The sequence below is a fragment of the Sturnira hondurensis genome, unplaced genomic scaffold (assembly GCF_014824575.4).
Source record: "Sturnira hondurensis isolate 20B ecotype Veracruz unplaced genomic scaffold, ASM1482457v3 Scaffold0021354, whole genome shotgun sequence".
In the NCBI taxonomy this organism is placed as follows: Eukaryota; Metazoa; Chordata; class Mammalia; order Chiroptera; family Phyllostomidae; genus Sturnira; species Sturnira hondurensis.
The window spans coordinates 891,103-912,706 of NW_028093985.1; the positions used below are offsets into that span (position 1 = coordinate 891,103).

Sequence of the window (21,604 nt, forward strand, 5' to 3'; positions counted from 1 at the left end):
CCTTTCCAGAACTGAGTGTTTTGAATGGAAAAGATGGAGAGGATGAGGATGATGTCACCTGCTTGCAGACGGGCTGGTGGACATTAATCATTTCTGGAGCCTCGAGGAGGGAGAATCAATCCAACACCTGCGTCCCAGGGCTGAGGCCCCAGCCAATGGGAGCCACCCGGCAGAGGGTGTGAGGGTAGGGGCAGAACTGAGGCATTGATGATGGTAGCTTCTTTGCAAAATTTTGGGTATTCGCAAATAACTAACTCAGCTTTTTCAACGTGTCTTTATTTGCTTAAATTAACAAAATATAGGTTACATGCTCTTTTCAGGTACACTGCTTTTTCACTGAAGCAGAAAGCAATATTCACAACTTGGGTTGCTATACATTCGGAGTTTTAATTTTTAAATAGCAAGCCAGAACACTGTACAAAATCAACACTCGGTGTAATGTAGTTCAAACGTGAAGCATTTTAAATGTTAGCTCTGTTACTTTTTGTTCCAGCAAAGCAGACAAAGATCATAATTCAAAACACACTGTTAATATTTTATTAAATGCCTTCAGGGCTTAATAAATATAGTATGAACATTGGGGCAGCTACTTAAATACAAATTCAGCAGTTCCCCTTGCAGGGTTATGAAAAGTCAGCCTCAGTCTCATGGCCAATGGGGAGTGAATTTTTTTTTAAGAATAAAAGAATTGAACAGCAATACAAGGGTGGGTGGGGGGGTCATAGGCCTGAATTGAAAGGAGAAAGAAAAATATGCCACTTGGCTGGTCAGTTGGTTAGTTCAATGTGACAGTGGTTGAAAGCCTGAAAATCATGTGGTAGTGACCTATTTTCAGAGTGTTATAATGTGACTACTGTCATGCCGTCCTGGCCCTGGAGCGTTAGTAAGCTTGGATGGCTTCATCCCTTAGTTCTCTGAGGATGGCCCCAGATGCTCTCCTTCCGGTTTTCTTCCAGGTTAATGAGCTTTTTAGGTAGGGTTGGCCAACCCTTTCCTGAGCCCTGCATTTATGCATAGCTGTCCATATAACTAACTACCCAAACTGGGACACTTTGGAGAGTTTAGGTGACACAATTGGCAATTACCCTGGGACAACAGGCATAAACCAGGGTTGTTCCAGGCAAACCAGGATGCTGGTCATCCACAACATAGAAAACCAACATTGTTACCCTGGTTCTCAGAAGGTCACTGTATACTCCCCATGGGGTTAGATCTAATTAAATATCTCATACCCAGAGCCAAGAGCTACAAACAGGCTTTAGAATGTACCCCATAACAACTTTTTATTACTTTCCCTAGACCTTTTTCTCTCTCTGAGTGGAATTTTACTTAGAAGGCTAACATCAAACAGAGGACATTTGAGCCACTCAGTGATACGGGCATGAAGACTGAGAGTCTCTCTGTCTCTCTTTGCAGCCAGGGAAGGGCCCTGGCAGGACCTTGGCTCCTCAATGGACAGCTTTAAAACATCTCTTTGAGACCACACTCTTTCCATCTCCACATTAACTTGTTCCTTAAATGTTCCCCCATGACCCATTTTGGTTGGAAAGGACGAGACCTTGCTATTCTGGATTTCCTGGCTCCTTTTCCAGCTAGACAGGCCCAGAATGAACTGGAAGTCTGCAACCCTTAACTGCTCAACACATAACTGCCAAAAGAATGAATATATTACAGGACCCGAAGAGCTGGGGACCTCACAGGCCACATGGTCAGCCTCCTGGGCGATTCCTTCAGGGCAATGATGAGCTCTATTAATAATGCATGGAAAGCAGGTTTGGGGCCCAGAGTTGTGTTTGTAATTGCAGAAACCACAATATTCCCTTCACCCTCCCTGTGCAGTGGCAATCGGAAGCCCAAGCAGCTTTGGCACTTTGTGGTGGTGAAGCTGAAGGAAGGCGCTTTAAGCACAGTGGCAGGAGAAATGCACCAGGAATTGACAAAGCAAGCAGGTGAACAATGAGAACTGGATGGGGCTAATGGGGACGCGCCTTGGCCAAGAGAAGAAGTCAGCATCCAGCATTCAGAGGTGGGCCAGGTCTTCTGAAGAAATGTGCTGGGGACTTGGGGAAGAGAGGAAGCAAAATAATCAACAGTACCTAGCACTACCAAGAAGAGTTGAAGCTACCAACCTAGAGGCAGTTTTTACATAAACACAGACACAGTACCAGAAGGTTCCTGCTTATGGTCAGTCAGTGACGTCTGTGACATCCTGTCTGTACTGCTTAACCCAGTGCTCGTGCCTGAGGAAAGCCTATCCGCTGGGCTCCACCCACCCATTATAATCATCGTCACTGGCTGAAATCATGATTCAAGTGTCTGCGAAGAAATAATTGGTCACTATAAGCTGGCTATGTATTTTAAAACAATTAAGTGACCATAAACCTCACAGGCATCATCTTGTAATACAGAAAGTGTGTGTCTATACTGTGTGTGCGTGTCTGCCTGTGGGCTCTTACAGAACAGGTAACAAGCCTAAGCTAGCAGTAGGATTTCGAGGCCTCCTGCTCTCAATCTTAATGAGCCTGCAGCCAGACACAGAAACATTTATGGAGACCCTGGGTGGGGTTCTGGGAGACTATCTTAGCCCAGTCAGTCTTTCTCAGCCCTGGCTGCACCAAAGAACCGTGTGGCCATTTACAAACTAACCAATGCTGGGCTCCACTCTAGTCTAAGTCACTTGGAATCTCAGAGGGTGAGGCCTCAGTGAAGGTATTTCTGAAGAGTCCCCAAGCTGATTCTAATGTGCAGTCACGTGGAGAACACAGCCCAGACTCTCTGCTGCTAGTGAGTAGCTGCTGGTTATTCTGATACTCCAAACAAGTCAGACCTTAGATTTCAGGAAGAAGTCCTTCCCTACAACCCCAGTTCCAGCCCCAAGGAAAAGCCAGCTCTTCTGTGTGGGGCAGGTGGCCTCCGAGCCAGGTCCCTGGAAGGAGCTCTGCTCAGTACACGAGGCTGAGCACTGTCAGGCCATCTGAAAATAATGTTCCCAATGCCACCCCTAGCGAAGGTAGCTGGAGCAGAGCAAGGCAGGCCCAGGCAGAAGTCTAAGTGTGGCTGGGCTTTTCTTAGTCAAGATTCTTTCTTTTCTGTTGAAATTTTATCTTCTTTCTGCAGTGACTATGTGAGAACACCCTTTTTAGTAACTCACCCTTCTGTGTTATTTCTGGTATTTTTGATTTTTTAATAAAGGCAACTTTTATATATACAACTACTCATATTTTCATCTATCTGGGAAAAATATTATAACATTCACACATTCAACTAAATAGTCATTAATAAGGTAACATGTCAAGCACCATATTTTTGCAACTTGAAAGAAATTTACCATGTGTTGTGTATTAGTCAAGGAAAAAATAGAATTTCTAAATTATGTCAGCATCAGCTTACAACTAGATATCCAGGAGAATATGTACAGCTTATTATCTTGGAGATGCCTAAAGTAACACTGAAGAAGGCGCTGCCTGTGTGTCAAAAATCAAGGGCCCGGAATGACCTGAGAAGCATCTACATTACTGACAGTGGTCCCTGCTCATCTAGTCTGAGCCATTTGTAAAGATGCGCGCCATCCGCCACTCTCCAGCAAATGACTGTCATGCGCAAAGCTATATTTGAATGGCCTACTTCTCATTCCCCAAATGTACTTCTAAAACTGTCCACTTAGATACCTAAAAGCACTGCTTGTTTTTCCATTTTCCTCTCCAGTAATTCTTTTAAACGCTCATCCCTGTGCTTGAAGTACAAGTAATCAGAGAAGGAGGCACCCCGCCGGGCGCTCTGCAGCACCCTGAGGCGGGGACACTCGTCTCGGTTGGGGCCATCTCTCTCCCGGCCGCCCTCTGCCCCAAGACTGTCCTTGCTCTTCTCCGGGCGGTCTTCTCTCTGCACGTCCTCCTCCTCCTCCTCCATCTTCTCCTCCTCCTCACAGTCTTCCTGGAGTGTCCTGGGCGCTGGCTGGGGCTTGGTGGAGAGATCCTGGGGCACGCAGAGCTGCCTGCTCTGGGGGGCCAGGCCCGGGCTGTCTCGTTCCACCTCGCAGCAGTTGTCCTCGTCCTCCTCTTCGTGGCAGGAGCTGTCCCGGGCGCTGTCCCCATCGGACTGGAATGCCCGGCGTTTCTGGGACAGGTCGAAGGGTTCCTCTTGCTCCAGACTCCTCAGGACCCCTGCGGTCTGCGCCAGGGCAATTCTCCCCCTTCCAAAGCCTGCGAGAGCAAAGGCAGTGGTCAGGCCCCAGGAAGAGCCTCTGAAAATGGGGTGGTTGCACGGTACTCTGGGACGTTCAGTGTAGTTTGATTTAGCATTTTAAAAATAGAGAAACTCCCAGAAAGGAGGTGGCGATGGGTCCCATCTCAGATGGAGTCTACACGAGTCTAACGCCTTTAAGATGAATTTGGCAACAAGCACCAAAAGCTTAAAATAAGCCTTGCTCTGACTTAGCAATTACACTACTAAGAATTTAAACTATGAAAACTGGCAGGTGCACAAAATCTGTGTATAAGGATGCTCATCGCCACGATTTTTATAATAGAGCTGTCACAGGATTGTTTACTAAATAATAGTACATCCGTACAATGAACGATGTGTGGAAGATGTAGACACCTAATAACTGTAAAAAAAAGACCCTCTATATATTTGAAGCAGAAACATATTTATTCCATATATTTATAGTGTAGACCCAACTCATTCATTCTCTTTTCTTCGTCTCTTTCAAAAAATGAAAGATGTATGTCAAAAATCTCATAAATGAGGCGATTTTGACATTTTCCGTTTATTTCTAATGTATTTATTCTTTCCAGTGAGCATATATCTTAGCATAAGAAAAGAAACAATAATAAAGGCACTTTTGTCTTTAAAAAAAAGGAAAGATGGTCTCTCCACGCAGCGCACAGCGTACCACGTTGGGCGGAGCGACTTACTGCCCCTGTGTTGAACGACTGCCTGATTACATGACTAAGGAGCAACCTGCCAAATTCGGGAGATCTGGAACGTGAACTCCTCCCTGCTGAGGGCCCTGTGACTGAGAGAATAAATGAGGCGAAAACTTTTCCAGGGAGGGACACGTGAGCTCCTGCTCTGCATCCCCGCCGATCAGCCCACGGAGCAGGAAACTCGCCCTGGCGTAAGATCTAGTCATGAGTAGGTGAGAGGAGGCCTCGCCTGCTACAGACAAGCTCCTGCTGACAACAGAGCCGGCAGACCTGTGTTTTCGAAAGGAAAGAAAACCTGCATGACCTTAAAGAGCTGTGCAATAAAGTGGCTATAATACAGGCTTTAGAGTCAGCACGGTCTGTGTTCAAATTCTGACTCTGCCACTTTGCCATTGAGCAACTTTGGGCGAATTAATGCCTTGAAGCCTCCATTGCCCCATCTGTAAAATAGGGGTAACAGAAGTTCCTCCAGCCTGAAGCTGCTGTGAACATTTAAGGGGGCAAGGCACCTGATGCAGCGTCCTGAACAAAAAACTAATAAAGGTATGGACTGGCATCATTATGATGTTCCAGTTTACTTATGTAGGATTCACTTTTACTTACTATTTAGATCTTAGCATTTTGTTTGTTATAGTAACACAGCATGCTCCGGCGACCCTGCCATAGCCTCGAAAATTGCACTCTCTTTTTTGACCGTAAGAATAAAATAAAGGCTCCTACAAACAAGGTCACCTCCCATTTGTTACCCACTGGCCTCGTCAGGCTTGGGGACTTCACGGTAGAGTGATTACCTTGAGAATGGAGGCCCCGCTCCATGACCCCATGTTTGACTTTCATGTGGCGTGTCAGGTTCCCCTTCAGGGTGAACTTGCTGGGGCAGTAGAGGCACTTGAAGGGTTTGCTGTCAGAGTGCAGGTGCATGTGGCCCATCAGGTTGTGCATGCGGTTGAATTCCTTCCCACACAGCTGTCGGAGACAGTGACAAGGAGAACATAGGTTATGCGCAGGCAGGGGCCCTGCTCATGTGCACCCACACCTGGGCCCGTGTGAGGCCCTTCGTTTGGATCTGGGCATCTTAAGCTGCTTCCAAAGAAAATGTCCCCATGGAAGTCAGGGAGGGGCTGGGTTGTGCCCTGGCTCAGGGGTGGAGCAGGTAGGCATGGATTTGCGAGATCTTGGTGCTGTGGCACAGGGTATTTAAACTCAAGGGAAAAATCACACAGTTATGAAAGCTTCTTTTGAACCCTTTGAAAAGGTGACTAGCTGATCCGAGAAAAGCAATTGCTCAAAGTGTGCTTCACTTGAATAATAAGGATACAATTATTTGTTTAATATTTATGGAGTATTTACAATATGGAAGGCACGCTCCTAAATCTGCCATGGAATATCTCACTCAATTCTGACATCAGTCCTATGAGATGGGTGCTCTTGTCACTCCATTTTATAGATGCACAGACTGAGGTTGTAAGATGAAGGGATTGGCCAAAGCACACAGCTGGTGGGTGCTGAACCTGGGGGTTAGAAACACAGGTCATTGGACACGAGAGGCCGTGTGGCCAACCACTGCGTCCCCCTGACAATCTCTTCTGTTAGGCTGTATCAGGCAATACTTTTCTAATTTTTAAACTAGTGAATTATTGGAATGAATTTCAAAGTTAAAAGGAAGAAGAAGGCATGTAAAGGGAGAAATGTTTTTTTCTTTGGCTAGAAATTTGAAGTATTGGAAATATTATCTCAGGCATACAAAAAGTAAACAGGTTTTAGTCATTTTTTCTGTGTCATTTTTCTTGATTTCTACTAAAGTGCAAATGCAGGACAGACCAGAGCCGCGGTTCTCTACCTTCTTTCAGAAGAGAGACTGTCTTTTCAAAGGCCCTGCTTGCAGATGGGGATGGGGTGAAGCAGGAGCTGCTGCCTCCAGGGTGCTTTGCTTGCTTTCGTCATCCCCACGCCTCAGCAGAGAAGAGCTGGAGACCCCAGCCCCTCCTTGGCTAGGCTGGGAGGAACGCAAAGGAGGGTTTCTGTATCTGCACTCTGACCAGATTAATAAAGGAGGGAGGAAGGTTCTCCTTCTCTTACTACCTCAGAAGCCTGGAGCGTGAGGGCAGTGACAGACTGAGAGGGGACACAGAGAGAGGACTTCAGGTGCAGCGTCCTCTGAAGCTGATGTCAGTTTTCCTTACTCACTGAAAGGTATTTTCAGGGCCAATGGTGGGGACTGTGGATTGACTTTTTTAATAATGAAGGCAATGTTTTCCTCAGCTAGCTGTGGAGGTATGAGTTGAGCTGGCCTTGGAAGGAGTCGACCCAACAAACGGCGACCTTAAGAGATTAGCCCAAAAGCATGCTTGGGTGGTAGGAGGAAGCCAGCCTGGGATTACACATTTGTCACAGATAATCAACACACACAGGGCCCAGGAGAAGTAACACCTGGGTGCATGTGGTTGGTAGGGTACTAATATGGGTGTAATAATTTATAGTTTTAATTTGAACATTTCACCTAAAATGTTATATGGTTGAGTGTGATATGGTTATATTACAGAATCATGTGCTTATGATTTTGCAATGAAATATTTTTTGTCATTAAAAAAGGGGCCTTATTTGTGCTGGACCCTGTAGAATCTAATGAATGGCTGGTAGTGTATTTTTAAACAATTCATGTTTGTGAGTTTTAAGGACTTTTTCCCTTTTCACTTCCTTACAGGCAGGTGTACATTCAGCATACTGGCGTCCTGTACTCAGTGTTCCGAGCATCTGCACACCGTGGTCATTGGGAAATGTGGATTCAAGAAGGGAAAGGCTGAGAAGTTGGTTTAATTCCAACATCCTCCGGAGCCTACACATGGGACGAATACTTGCTTTCTTTTTTTTAACAGAGATAATTTATTAAGATATCATCCACCTGTGTTTAGTTTTGCACATGTGTGCAAGTTCTGACAACTTTTTGATCCATGTATTAGCTTAGTTTATGCAGTTCTCCACTCTGGCTAAAGAAAAAAGGCTATGACTCTAAAGACTCTGCATCAGACGTTTCCAGTAGTGGATCACTTCAGAAAAAGTACATTTCATTTGCTTCCTGATTATTTGGAGTGATGCTGCAGCAAAAGATCTGGAGAGAGCAAAATCCGTCTCTTCTTCCCTCCCCCACAACAATGAGATACATAGGAAGACAGGAGCTGGAGGCTGGAAGATCAGGCTACTGCACTAGTCCAAGTCCAAATGGGTTTCACGGTCCTACAGGCCAACAGAGAGATATTAGCAGCTGGACTAGTCTGAAAGGGTTTTATAAAGAAGATGGAATTTTCACCTAACTTCGAAGAATGTGTAGAGAGTCTTTTGTTTTGTTTTGACATAAGAATAAAGTATTTTCATTAAACATCTTTAGACATTGCATTCCATCTTAGACTACAGGCAAGGTAACGACCACTGTTGTGATTACCATTAGCTGCTTGTTGCTGCTGCAGCTTCTGTAACTTTAGGGTCAGAGAATATGCTGCAATTCATCTGCCCCGAGGTGCCACCTTCCTTCCCCATCACCTCTCTCACCACCTCACATATACAGGTTTGCACGCAGCACAATGGCTACCACTGGGCATTTTCCAGAATCATTCTCAGCCTTAGACAAGCAACATTTATGATCCTTTATCATAGCCCAGTGCATGTTTTTCTATTCTAATATTTTCTGGCTCTATTCATTCACTACTGGACTTTCTGGGACATTTCAATGGGATGTGGGGACATTGAGACATTAAAACAATATCGTTCCCTGGAGTCAAGCCTATGGCTTCGAGGCCCATGGCACTGTGGGACACGACTTGTAAACTATATTATCTGATGTGTGATTGGTAAAGGAGACTGATTTCTGTGCTATTGGTAAACTTTAATTTTTATATAGTAGAGTTATACTTCATGGATTATAGTGCTTAGGGGGCCAGCCAACGGGGAGCTTTCCCAGGGCTGAGTGGAGGTGTGTCAACTCTGGAAGATGTTTGGGGCAATCAAAGCTGCTGAGATCATCTTCAAAAATGCTAGGGCTGCCTTCCTTGGCTAACCTCAACATTAAGCAAAGGGGTACACACATAGTGATACTTAATATCTAGGTATTTGGTTGGGGGAATAAACAAGTCAGGAAAATATCACTACCCCCTGCAAACACTCCAAAAAGCATTCATCACCAGCTGTCTTCCTTTCACCACTGCAGTGTGTATAACCTTATCCCCACTAGTTTGTAAACCCAAATCCTTATAGTAGAGGAATCAGACAACTACCTTGGTCCCCAAGGTAGTTGGGACCATTCACACCTCAGTGGTTGATACCTTTGGCTTCTTCCTCTTGGCCTCTGATCTATCCACAAAGCCCTTCGGTTATCACCTAGAACACGTGACCCCTTCATCTTTCTCAGAAGGTTGTCCTCACATGACAACCCATGAGTGTATGGAGACACACAGAAAGAGGCCTCTTGGTCATTGTTAGTGAAGAGGAGCCTGAGAAAGAAGATTTGATCGACTAAAGATGGTGCCCTCGATGGGGCTTCAGATATGAACTCCGCATATCCTCACTGTAATAGAGGAGGGCGGTTAGACTGGAAGGAAAAAGAACGGTTGAGATAGAATGCCAACACTCTAGTTTCTTCCTCTGAGAAAAGCAGCCATCTACGTCAAGTTCCCCCTAAACAGTGACACGTGAGGCTAAGAGCTTGCTCAAGTCAATACTTCCTGAATCGTCTCTCGCCCGGGTTGGCAAAGGTTGAAATGCAGGCAGGTGCTGGTACAGGAGGCTGCTGGGAGGGTGAGGCCTCAGCTGTCATCCTGCAGGGAGTCCTCTCAACCAGCCCGCCCCTCTTGAACCCTCAGTTCCTCTAAGGAGGGATATGAGTGAGCCGGACATGAAATCTCAGCTCTTCCTTTGAGGCCCACTTTTGTGCCTACCTTTTAAGAGGTAGGTGAACTTCAACATTTGATAGAAAATAAGAACAAATGTTTCAAACTGTCCTTTAAAAATGGGTTGCACGGATCACCAGGCTTTGAGCTGGCAGAACAGAAAGGTGATGGTGAGACCCCACAGGGATCAAGAACAGGCTCCATTTTCTCTTTCGTAAAACATTGATGATAATAATAGTTTCTTATGACGGTTGTTATATAGATCAAATGAGATCATTTATGTAAAGGGTTTGGCAAACAGAGCTCAATAAATAGAGCTTTTATTACTGTTATTATCATGTATGTCATAGACTCTTTTATATTCCAGAAATAGAAAGATCTTTGAAGTTGAGGGTGCTGTCTCTTTAAACTAAATTATTTGGAGGGGATATTGAAGGAATGAGGAACTCTTTGAATAAATATCTGCCAGGTTAATCGAGGTATAATAGAAATGGAAGCAGTTGTGCCTGATGGAAAGAGAAGATTTGTCTTAGACTGCAAGGTTTGGGATAGCCCAGTATCTGGCTCCCTGATCCTTAGCCCTTTAAACAGCTGGCAGGTGCCCTGTTTCTCATCTTCATTGGAGTTCCAGCTTCCAGCTTCCTGGTCTCTCTTCTCTCCCCAGTCCAGGGCATAGAGATGCCTCAAGCAACTTCCCATGAGCGCCAGCAACAATGCTGACATCTAGAGTCACCGAGAAGTCAGGTCGGCTGTGTGCACAGACAGGGTGACAGCAGCAGGCAGCTGCTAGGCTGGGGCCAGAGGCGCACAAAGATAAAAAGAGCCACACTGTTTTGTGCCAACCAGCCCGGTCTGAGCCTGAGGACTGAGATGCACCAGGATGCCTGTGTTTTCCTGTTCTGAGAGCAAAGGTCAAAGAGCTGCAGCCTGCAGCCCAGGAGAGTGGCCTCCGTTAAAGTGCCCTTCCCTTACATTTTCCTCTCTCTCTCTCTGTCTCTCGCTCTCTCTCAATAAGAAGGGTGTTCCTTTCCTCAAAGGGAGAGAGAGAGAGGGAGGGAGAGAGAGACTGTAAACTGTCCAAAAGGGCCGTGAGAAAACAGGAAGCTTTGAAAAGTACAAGAGAAAGCAAGATGAAATCTATTTGCAGGCGGGCCCCTGGGGACATGTGAGGCATTGTTAAGCAGGCAGTTCATACAGCTATATCCTTCCTTCTGCCGAGGAGGGCTTTGCTGCCAAAAGGCTGCTATCTGGTCACTGCCTTAACCCCCTCAATGCCAGCCTGAGAACCTTGGTCTCAAGTACTGAGCCCCTAAAAGTCCCACGTGGTTTCTCCTCTACATGGCATCTAAGAGCTTGAAGGGGAAGATGGCGCCCGTTTGGTAGAGGTGGTAGGGACCCTTTCAAGGACACTGCAGCCTCTTCTGTCAGTTCTGCCTTAGGCCTTCAGTCCTCTGCTTCAGACAGGGCTGCAGATGACCTGGTGATTCATAACTTAGGCAGCTCCCGGCTTCACCCATCTCAAAGGAGAATTTGTCCCGGAAATTCTGGATGGCTGCTTTTCCTGGACAGGTTTCCCAAAGACGGCAGCTGGTTCTTTGCTCTTATGGAGTGTGGCGGCTACAAGGATAACATCCAAGTGCACCCCCGAGTGCTTACGCACAATCCGGGAAGCATCTTCAGAAACACGGCTTAAGTGCACAGGCACAGGTCCCTGGAGAAGCTCCAGCTGGCTCCAAGGAGCAAGGAGCCTGAAGTTGAGCCAATAGCAAAAGAGTCCAGAAGAGCAGTAATTTTTTAATAAGAAAAATACATAGAATGGAAACCTTTCCTTTCCTCTAATTTTCCATTCTATTGTTAATGCTTAATCCCACAGTGAGCTAACTTTGCTGCTTGCTGTGGACAGCTGTTTCCATTGAGTATGGGCTGCAGCTGTAGAAAAACAGGTCGTGTTGCAACAGGGGGAGGGGTTTATTTTAGGAAGGATTTTTAGTGGTGAGAGTACCAAGAAATTAGAATCTGTTATTTAAAGAATCTGTCCCCCACTTTTTTTTCTTTTGCAAGGTTTGGGGTAAAGGAGACAGAGCTAACTTTTAATATGGCTGGAGCAAGGCCTGCCTTTATTTTTCCAGCCATGCCAACCATGCGAAAGGAGTAAGTCTGCCCTATTACCACAATAAAGCCTGGTTTAGTAGTCTGCGCCTGTTCTTCACCCTCACTAGGTAGCCTGCCAGCCGCTCCTCTCTGATGGCTATGGATTGCATGGCAATGAGCAAAGGACCCTCCATTCCTCTCCCTACTTCCAAACTCCCAATAAGCTCCACCCAGGGCCAGATTCCCAAAACTCCATCACAACATCTACAGATGTCGCCCTGTAGAAGCAAAATCTACAGGACATCATCTCGAGATGGCCCACCCACTGTGGCATCTGAAGCAGATGTGCTCTCACATTCCTTTGAAATGAGGAAGGTGACAGTAGGAAGAGGATACCAAGCAGGGTGGCACTCTGTGGGGAGATGGGAACAAATAGAGGCAGAACCTGCAACTTTCCAGGAGACAGAGAGCTCTTGATCAAGGTGACTGACACCTGTTCTTGTTTCCGAAACGTCTAAGAATGGAGAAGGGCTGCTTAAGTTGGATAAAAATACCCTTTAACATCCAATGATTTCTGATTTCTGTTCTAACAATATATACGCTCTCCCAGGCAGCCTGACCCACAGTGTGGTCCACTGAGAGAGCCTACCACCAGGAAGAAGTGACCCTGGGCAAGATCAGTCTGATTCCTGTGCCAGGCCCACCTCCCATTGGAGATTAGAAACTGTGCACCACTTCAGAGCTGGCAGTTTATGCTATAAGCACCTCTCTTATGGCGTGACCAGACGACCAGACATCCAGAGGCTAACGCACACCCAAGGAGAGGTCAAACTGAGTTTCTGAACCATAAAGTTGAGCATCAGACACCCTTTGAACCATGTATGGTGCACTATCATTGAGGCAGAGTCAGGGGCAGTTGTTCGTGATGAAAGGCCTGAAATATCCTGCTGGGCTGGCTCACTGCATTACTGGGCCCAGGATGCACTCCATTGTACAGTCTTCTAGGCACTGAGAGAGCCCTCTGAATCCTCAGATACCTCTGGGCCAAGGAATCCTCCAGGCCTCTCTGAGGCCCTTGATATAGAGACAGGACTGACCCTGTGCACATAGGGACCCTGTGCACATTGGGACCCTGCTCCCAAATTGCACATAGCCTGCAAGCCTTTCCCCTGTGTTGGCTCCACCCCCTGACATAACCTTCCATTTCAGAGACATTTTCTGACTGGGTTAACCAGTACTGCTGAATCTGAATTGATGAGGCGGAAGCGGGAGTTGGTCGGACTAGACAGGTGTAAATGTTTAGGGGATTGATAATTATGCAATGGCTCCCATCATATTTTAACAATTTTATGCATTCTCTACCACCAGTTGATAAGATGAAAACACAATATGTGCTCAGAGTCTGAGAGTAAACTCAACACAAGGAATGAAGAGTGGAAAAGAGATCCCATTTACACCTCCATTGTAGGAGAAAGGAAACCCCTGGCAGGTGGGAAGAGCTCTATTAAAAGCAAAGGGGACAAGGGGCTCTGTGAAGTGGGTAGGAAATCAAAGAAGTGTCTACACTCACAGGACTGTTGAACCTGCAACCCGCAGGCTGCATGTGACCCAGGATGGCTATGAATACAGCCCAACACAAAATTGTAAATTTACTTAAAACATTACGAGATTTTTTTTGTTTTTGTTAGTGTTCATGTATTTAATGTGTGGCCCAAGACAACTTTTCTTCCAGTGTGGCCCAGAGATGCCAAAATGTTGGACAACCCTGGGAGAGAAAGAGAGAGAGAGAGAGAAGAGCTGGTCTGTGGGTGTGCGGGTGACCTGAGCAGTCACACAGGACACCAAGCTCAGGAAGGTGCCGAGTTTGGCACAATGCCCTGCATCTACCATCTTAAATTCTTCATAATATTTGAACAAGGAGGCCTTGCATTTTCCTTTTTCACCTGCTCCTGCAAGCAGCTTCCTCCCCCTTCAACTCAGGATGGACATAAATTGACTTTCAAACCTCTGGAACTTGAAGGAAAGGAGGGGAAACAAAAGCGGGTGGCAGGAAAAGGGCTGGAGGGGGAATCTCCCTCCCCCACCTCCGGAGAATGCCCGCACAGGTCTAGGGAAGCTCTGGTCCCTGACCCCTCTCACCCCATCCAGGAGTGGCCAGGACAGGAAAGAAGTTGGCTTCACAGGGGGTTCCTTCAAGTGGGGAGAAACGCTGAAGAGGCATTAGGGCAGGAGCAGCCCCTGGAAGCAAGACACCCTACTTTAGAAACAGGGGTCGACTGAGAATATCATTTGGACCTCTCCAGACATGCAGTAACAGAGAGAAGGCAAAATTCCATTTCAAACAGTAAGGCACTAATATGTGATTTCTCTCTTCTTCTCCCTCAGCCTTCTCCTTAAGACCTGGGTAGCACTTGTCAGTGTGTCCCTTGAATGAAACTACCCGACTGTGAGCAAGGTTCCTTTTCACTTTAGAAGTGAAGGAAAACAAAGCTGGGGCGGGGCTGGGGGCTGGCCTGGGAAGGCCGGGCATTTCTGAGTGACACCAGTCAGGGCCTTGGCCTTTACAGATCTGCAGCTCACACGTGATCTCAGCTGACTAAATAAAAACCCAAGTAAGTCAGTGCGACACAGAGATTTTCACAAAGACACTCTGTGGTCCTTCGGAATAAATGAGAAATGCTTCAGATGACTGTATTCAGTTATTCCTCGGCCCAAGCAAGCATTCCTGAGGTCATCTGAGGGCTAGTCTCAGAATCTCTGTCATCTTCTCTGAAAGACCTATCCTTAAATTACATTATTCAGCCCAAGTATCAGGAGGGGAGGAGTGGGATGAGAGTGGGGGTAGTGCTAGAAGCTTCCCTGACTCCATTCTATATTCTATTTATTGGCTTGTAAGGGGAAGAGGGCTACAACGGATTGTTCCTTCCTAGAATAGGAGCTCACCACATCACCTTCACCCTTTAACAACCTCATTCTCCAAATGGACCTTCCACCCTCAGACCATCCCCGGCTGGCTGCCTCCATCCCCTGGGCCCTGGCTGTACAGCGGAGGGTCGGTGTGAACGTAGGTGTGGTGGAAAGAGGGAGAGAGCAACAGACGAGCCTGGGGTTGGCCGTGGACCCACTCTGAGCCTCAGTCGCCCCACTGATGAAGCCAGTAAGAAGGTTCCCTGGAGGCTCTTCCCCATTGGGCATTTGCACAACCCTCTGAGGCCTCCCTGCATGCACTCTCCCGGGGCCCCTGCCCACCTTGCATTTGAAAGGCTTCACATCAGAGTGGACGATCATGTGTGCCTTGAGGGTCTGTTTCTGCACAAAACTCTTATAGCAGAGGTGACACTGGTAGGCACGGATGTTGGTGTGGATCAGCACATGCCTCTTCATGTTGGCCAGCAGAGTGAACTCCCGCCCGCAAATCCCACACTTGTGCTCCTTCACGCCCTGGAGGGAGGCAAGGTTCAAAAAGCTGTGGTTAGCAAGTAACAGGCTTTCACCAGGGTTGTCTTTGTGTTTCTCTCTGCCACGTAAATCCATGAATAGCTGGCTGATAGATGTTTAGTTCCAAATAGTGTGGCTTTACCTTTATGTATTACTATTTTCTTGAGAAATGTTGATTACATAACCTTTTTTTTTCTTCTGAAAGCAATAAACTACATAAAGTTACAGGAAAAGAAAGCCATTGCTTTTGTTGCTCCTGCTGCTGCTGCCGGGGGTTAATTCTACAGCGATGGCTCTCAGGGATTAACAGGATTTTGGTAAGAGCACAGTGCAATGCTATGCCAAATGAGTCTATAATCTGGCTTTCACGATAATGAAAAAAATAAACCTCCTAAACTGATAATATCGTTTCCTGTATGAAAATCAACATTCTCTCAGGTTCTCATTAATGGACTTGAAAATCCCAGAAGAACAACTCATATCCACAGTTTAATAACTTATGACTTGATAATCACCTCTTGAGATGGTCCCCTGGGTCCCTCCAGCCACAGTGACCTCTGTGGGATTTGGGTATGGAACCTCCTTTCTAAGCCAGCTTCAATCTTATAGAGAAATTTGATGAAAAATAGTTTTCTGAATTAGAAAACAGGACCAAAGGAGATTTTCTAGTTTCCTTGATGTTTCTAGTTTCCTTGCTCCGAAAGGAGGAGTGTTCGAATAACTTAAGCATCAATGTCCTCACTTGAATGAGCCCATGGCACTAAAGCGTGGGGTCAGGTCTCGGCCCAGCCATTTACTGGCTCCAGAGCCCCACATAAGCCTTGTGGCCTTTCCTGGTAAAGGCCTCCTCGTCTCCAGCTGAAGGGGTGAGCCATAAGAAGCTGGGGACTTCTCCCAGCTAGAATGCTCTCTAGTCTTGATTATTGCAGATGAGTATGGATTTATGCTAATGAAAATATCTCAATTTTATTGCCGTCCCAAGAAAATGAATTTTAAAAATGCATTGCATATTCAAACCATGAGTTTAAAATTATGAAATTAATAAAAACTATTTTCTTGATGGATTATAAAATTGACTTCAGCATCATTGCTCTGAAGATTCTCTCTAGCTCTGGCTGGTGTGGCTCAGTGGATTGAGTGCCAGCCTGTGAACCAAAGTGTTGCAAGTTCGATTGCCAGTCTGGATACAAGCCTGGGTTACAGGCCAGGTCCCCAGTATGGGGCATGCAAGAGGCAACCACACTTTGATGTTTCTCTCTCTCTCTCTTTCTCCTTCCCTTCCCTTCTCTCTTAAAAAAAAATCATCTCTATACTTGGCTATGATCCAGTTGTGCTGGGACCAAGAAGTATCTACTTATCACTGTCTTTAGAGAATTCCAAGTAAAATTCACATGTGGGCTGGCCCAGAACCTGTGTGAATGGGAGCCTGGACACAACTATGGGGAACACAGGAGGCTGCCGAGTCTTTAAAAGGATCAGTGAAACCACAGAGGGGGAGCCTGCAGGGGCTGTTAGGGACGAGGGGAGGGGAGGGGCGAAGAAGGGGAAGTCTCATCAGCAGTGCTCAAGAGCTCAGGTGCTGGGGCCAGAGATCCTGGGGGACCTCTACATGCCACGGTGTCTCGTTTGCAGTTTGCATGTAATGACACCTGTAAGTAGCTCTTAGCGTTTTTGAAGAGGATTAAATTTGAAGTAAAGCAGCTGGCACATAGCAAGTGTTCAGTAAATACTACGTCTCGTTATTCACGGACATCCTTTATTAAAATGCATTTTGTTTTCTAATTTAAATGAGACTCATGTCAGATACCAGGCTGTTTCCCGTTTTGACTTCATTTTCTACTATCTTAGTAGAAAATGCACTTTTGAAGTGCACTTTTGATTCCTTTTCCACACATGTAGGAAATCAGCAAATGATCCCCTGGGTGGCTGAACCTCAGGCTGGTTTCTTAGTCGATGGTTCCCTCACTTGGCAGGCCCCTCCTCTCCGGATGCTGCCTACAGGTGCCCCGTGGATGGTAGGAGCCACATGCAGAGCCCTCAAGGCAGCCACACCGCTCATCTCTGCAGCAGAGCCAGAAATGTCCTGTGTTTTGTCCTAACCTATCAAATGAAACCCATTATGGCAGAAAATAAATGGTATCTTGGCTGGGCTAAGGCCTCCACTGACCTCTAAGAACTAAAAAATGTTCTACAAACTCTGGCTTGTTGGAACACTCTCCTTCCAAGAAAACCACTTGAGGTCAAAGGTGTGAGGGTAAAGGTCAACGGGGCAAACCTCCCCTCTCAGAAGCTCAAAGCAGCCCCAAGACAGTGCAACTGGGTGAGATTTCATGGACACCACTGGAAAGTCCCTTATTTTAGTTGATCCTGAGTGATTCCAGGGCTTTGATTACACATTAGGCTGAACAAAGACCCAAGGGCCTGAGTTTCTCCTTGAAGACCCAGCCTCAGGAAGATAAAACCCTACCAACCAGAGAAGGTGCTCTCTCCTGCCTCCTAGTTACAAACCATATGACCCTGCAATCAACCAGGCAGGGGCTCCACCAGGGAAGCACAGACCCTGCTGGATGCAGCTTTGTGTCCCAGAGCCACTTGCCTATGAAGCAGGTCTCCCAGTGAGGGCGAAAACAGCCAGAAAGACAGCCACTGCTTCAGCATCAAGAGACCAAGAGGATTCTCTAGAAAAAGGTTCTGATTAGCATATCCCAGACACAGAGCTGGTCTTGAGTAGATAGAGTCTGATGACACACTCATGCTAGTGCCCTGGATGAAGTTTCCAGAAACTGAATTTTAGAAATTCTAGGAAGCTAGGAAGCAAGACCACAAAGACCAGCTGTTTCCTTCATCCTTCCCGCCCTCTTCTCCAAGCGGCCCATGTTATCTCTAGGCCCATCTGAGACTCTAGAAGGCTAGAGGGGAGAGGGCTCGATCGCTAGTCTCTCCTTGCTTGCCTATTTCAAGGTGAGGAAGGACAGCAGGCTCAGGGACCGGAAGCCTCTCCCCCAGGGTTACACGGCTCCTCCAGTCAGAAATCGGCAGCGGGGCAGGCCTCCCACCCCAGTCCCCGGGCTCTCCTCATTCTCCCCACGGCCAGGCCAGCCCCCGCCCCAGGCTGAGGATCCGTGCAGTACCTTGTGGGTGAGAGAGTGCTGCTTGAGGTGGTGGGGCTGCACGAACTCCATGCCGCACTCGGAGCAGATGTAGGGCCGGATGTCCTTATGCTTCATCATGTGGTTCTGCAGCTGGCTCGGGTACTGGAAGGTCTTGTCGCACTCGGAGCAGTTGTACTGAATGGGTCCGCGGTGCGTGGTGAGGTGCCTCTTCAGCTGGGCCAGCGTGGGGAAGTCGAGGCCGCACTCCACGCAGATGTTCTCCCGCCCGCTGGCGTGCTTGGCCTCGTGGGCCTTGAGCTCGCTGGGGTACGCGAAGCCCCGGCCACACACGCGGCAGTTGTGCGGCTTTACCTCGCTGTGCTGCATCATGTGGCGCTTCAGGTGGCTGGTCTGGGTGAAGGCCTTGTGGCACACCTGGCATTTGTGGGGCCTCGTGCCCTGGTGGGTGAGCATGTGGGTGTGCAGGTGGCTGAGCTGCTTGAAGAGCTTCCCGCAGCGGGTGCACGCGTGCGGCTTGATCCCGCTGTGGCCCAGGATGTGAGTCACCAGGTTGTACTTGGAGGTGTAGGACTTCTCGCAGTTGGGGCACTGCCAGCGCTTCTGCGCCCCGCCCACGTCCACGTAGTAGCTGTCATCGATCTGCACGTTCACGTCCACCCTCTCCACCTTCTGCTTGGTCTCTTCGTTCTCCTGGGGCTCAGCCTTTTGGGGCAGCGGCGGGTCCGTGGCCTGCTTGGGCATGAAGGCGTGGCGGCTGAAGGGGAAAGGGGAGGCTGAGGGCATGAAGAAGGGGAACATGAGGCCGGGAGGCACTTTGGGGTAGTAGGAGTAGGGCGTGGGCAAGAATGGAGCCGGGGTCGGCTGGGGCCACACGGCACTGGGCTTCACGGGCTCCTGCTTGACGGGTCTGCCCCCCATGTGCTCCAGGCAGAACTGGAAGCCCACGTTGCACAGGTCGATCATCTGCGAGTCATACTTGGGGCGCGGGGGCTGCGGGAACAGCAGAGGGAAGTTGGGGAGGCCGTGGGTTTTGCTCTCCTCGGAGTGGAGGACAAGAGTGGCTTCTTCAGATGCATGGTTATAGGGCATCTTGGTGGGCACGCTCTTCCGTTTCCGAGACCCTGCTCCTTCAAAGACCCCCGGGAATCCGTCAAGGTCTCCTGGAGGGGGTTCATACCGGAACTGGGAAAAAGGCCCCCGGAGAGCTTCTGGGAAGGGGTGTCTTTGGGGAGCTTTCCCGCGGGAAGCCACTGGCTGCAGGTAGTGGGGGAAGGAGGGGGACCTCTTCACACCCAAACTGAAATGCACCTCCTCATCTTTGATCATCTTCATTTCCTTCTGCATCTTTGGCAATTTTCCTTTAAAGAGAAAGAAACTTATTGTTTAAAAAAAATCTCTTCTCCATTAAGGGTTTTTGGCTGGATGTCAGTACTAATGTATGAAGAGTAATGCTTGCTTAATATTGACCCTCATTTATCCTAGGGCTATTCAGAATAGCTCGCTTCCCCCTTTGCAAACCTGGTTACAATTTCGGAGAACACTGGCCCCTTGGAGTGCGACCCTGGGCTGCAGTAAATCGTCAGCCACAGAGCCATAGCTGGGAGGGGCTGGCGTGGGGGCTGCGGGGGCAGACTGGATTGGGGAGAAGAAACCTGAGAACCCATGGAGCTGTCGTCCCCACTTAGGCGGAGGGCCCCAAGGCCCACAGAGATGAAGCAGCTCGCTCAAGTCCCACACCTACTCTGTGTACGGGCCAGAGTAGGGGACACCTTACTGACACACTACTCTGTCCCAGAGTAGCTGGGACACCTTCTGCTGCGGCTCTTCAGCCTGAGATGGAATTACCAACACCGGTGGTGACTTAGCTGTGTCTTTTAAGATTGTTTCTTCTCTAAGGGAGCCAGTGATTTCCAGTGATTTCTCCATCTGCATACCGTGCTGCTGGGGGAAGGGGATATTCAAGGCCACGCTGGACAGGGGATTTTAACGAGTAACTCAGACTTTGGGTTTTCTGAGTATCTACCCCGAGCAAGGTGTGCTGCTGGGATGTATCGAGTGGACAAGATCAATGTGATGAAGAAAAGCATGTAACCCAATGTGACAAAGTTGTCTTGGCACTTTCGCGTTTTTAACCTGAAGCAGCCGTGGGGGAGGGGGGCAGGCAGGGATTCCAGGATTGTGAGTTTAAAACTGTGCTGCATCTCTCGCTTCACACGGGTGTCGGGGTAAAGCACGGCCTTTGGTGACTCCTGCAGATCAGACATTTCTCTGCTGAGCCCGGTACCGCCTCCTGGCTGCCCACATCACAGGTGTCTGGGAGAGGCTGTGGGCCTGCGGTCGGAACCAGGGGCCTGCTTCCTTTCACATGTCTTCTCGCCATTTTTCTATGCTCCTCACCTGGATACTGGTGGGAAGAGCTCAATGGCCGATGCCATAATTGTAGTGAGAGCCGTTTCTACATACATCTCTTCAGTTTTAAAGGGACTGGTCATTTTTGCTCATTAGAGGATTCCTCAGAGCCAGTTGCCCTGGCCAGGTGTAAGGCCTGCCCTCGGGTCACTGCAGATAGGGCTAGGATAGGGTCCTGGACTAACTCGGGGCCCCAGCCCTCCTTGGCCATGGCCACATACTGAGCAGTACAGGTTGAGGGGCCCAGGGGTGAGAAGGTCCACAACTCCCAGTGGTTTTCTGTTGCCCTTGGTGAGGTGAATATCATTTTCATAAGTATCTAGATATTCCCAAATTGCATGTGTACGTTTATCAGATGTTTGAGGACCGCAGCACGATTAAAAAAACCGGCAGTTTTTGTATTGGATTACCAATTCTAAGCACAGATGATCCAATTGAGGGAAAAATTATGTGCCCTTCTTTTATGAATATTTAGGCCTTATTTAAAGTTGTTACATGAAACCGTTAGAGAACTAAAGCGTAATATCCATCAGTCTTTGTGTTTATGTGAGTGGGAAGACAGCCCCGGTTGTCTTCCTTCCCCGGGGTCCAGGCTTGGTGATGCAGCGGGAGAGCTTGCGTGTCCAGCAAAAGGGAGGCCAGCCCTGGGCCCCCTCCTTCTGCTCCTTTCTGACATTAACTAAATGCTAGGCTTTCTACCACCGAGGCCTCAAGCCCCAGGCACTGCTACCAGGAGTGTGTTGGG

The 21,604-nt window shown here is 48.0% G+C and overlaps 1 protein-coding gene across 1 annotated transcript; it reads right to left on the reverse strand.

The window, feature by feature from the left end:
* Positions 1-514: 514 nt before the first annotated feature.
* Positions 515-19,809, reverse strand: ZNF366 (zinc finger protein 366). Its single transcript, XM_037032243.1, has 4 exons — positions 18,469-19,809; positions 15,149-15,340; positions 5,720-5,894; positions 515-4,202 (listed from the first exon to the last, which is right to left on the reverse strand). Exons 1-4 carry the CDS (start codon positions 19,792-19,794, stop codon positions 3,661-3,663), a joined length of 2,235 nt encoding a protein of 744 aa, XP_036888138.1. The 5' UTR covers positions 19,795-19,809; the 3' UTR covers positions 515-3,660.
* Positions 19,810-21,604: the final 1,795 nt, after the last annotated feature.

What these genes read in the sequence shown, in the direction of transcription:
- ZNF366 (XM_037032243.1), bottom strand. Translation starts at nt 19,794, where the DNA reads ATGCAGAAGGAAATGAAGATGATCAAAGATGAGGAGGTGCATTTCAGT. An exon ending in TGAAGCCTTTCAAATGCAAG is followed by an intron (nt 5,895 to 15,148) that starts GTGGGCAGGGGC and finishes TGTCTCCGACAG; the next exon opens with CTGTGTGGGAAGGAATTCAA. An exon ending in GCGGGGCCTCCATTCTCAAG is followed by an intron (nt 4,203 to 5,719) that starts GTAATCACTCTA and finishes TTGCTCTCGCAG; the next exon opens with GCTTTGGAAGGGGGAGAATT.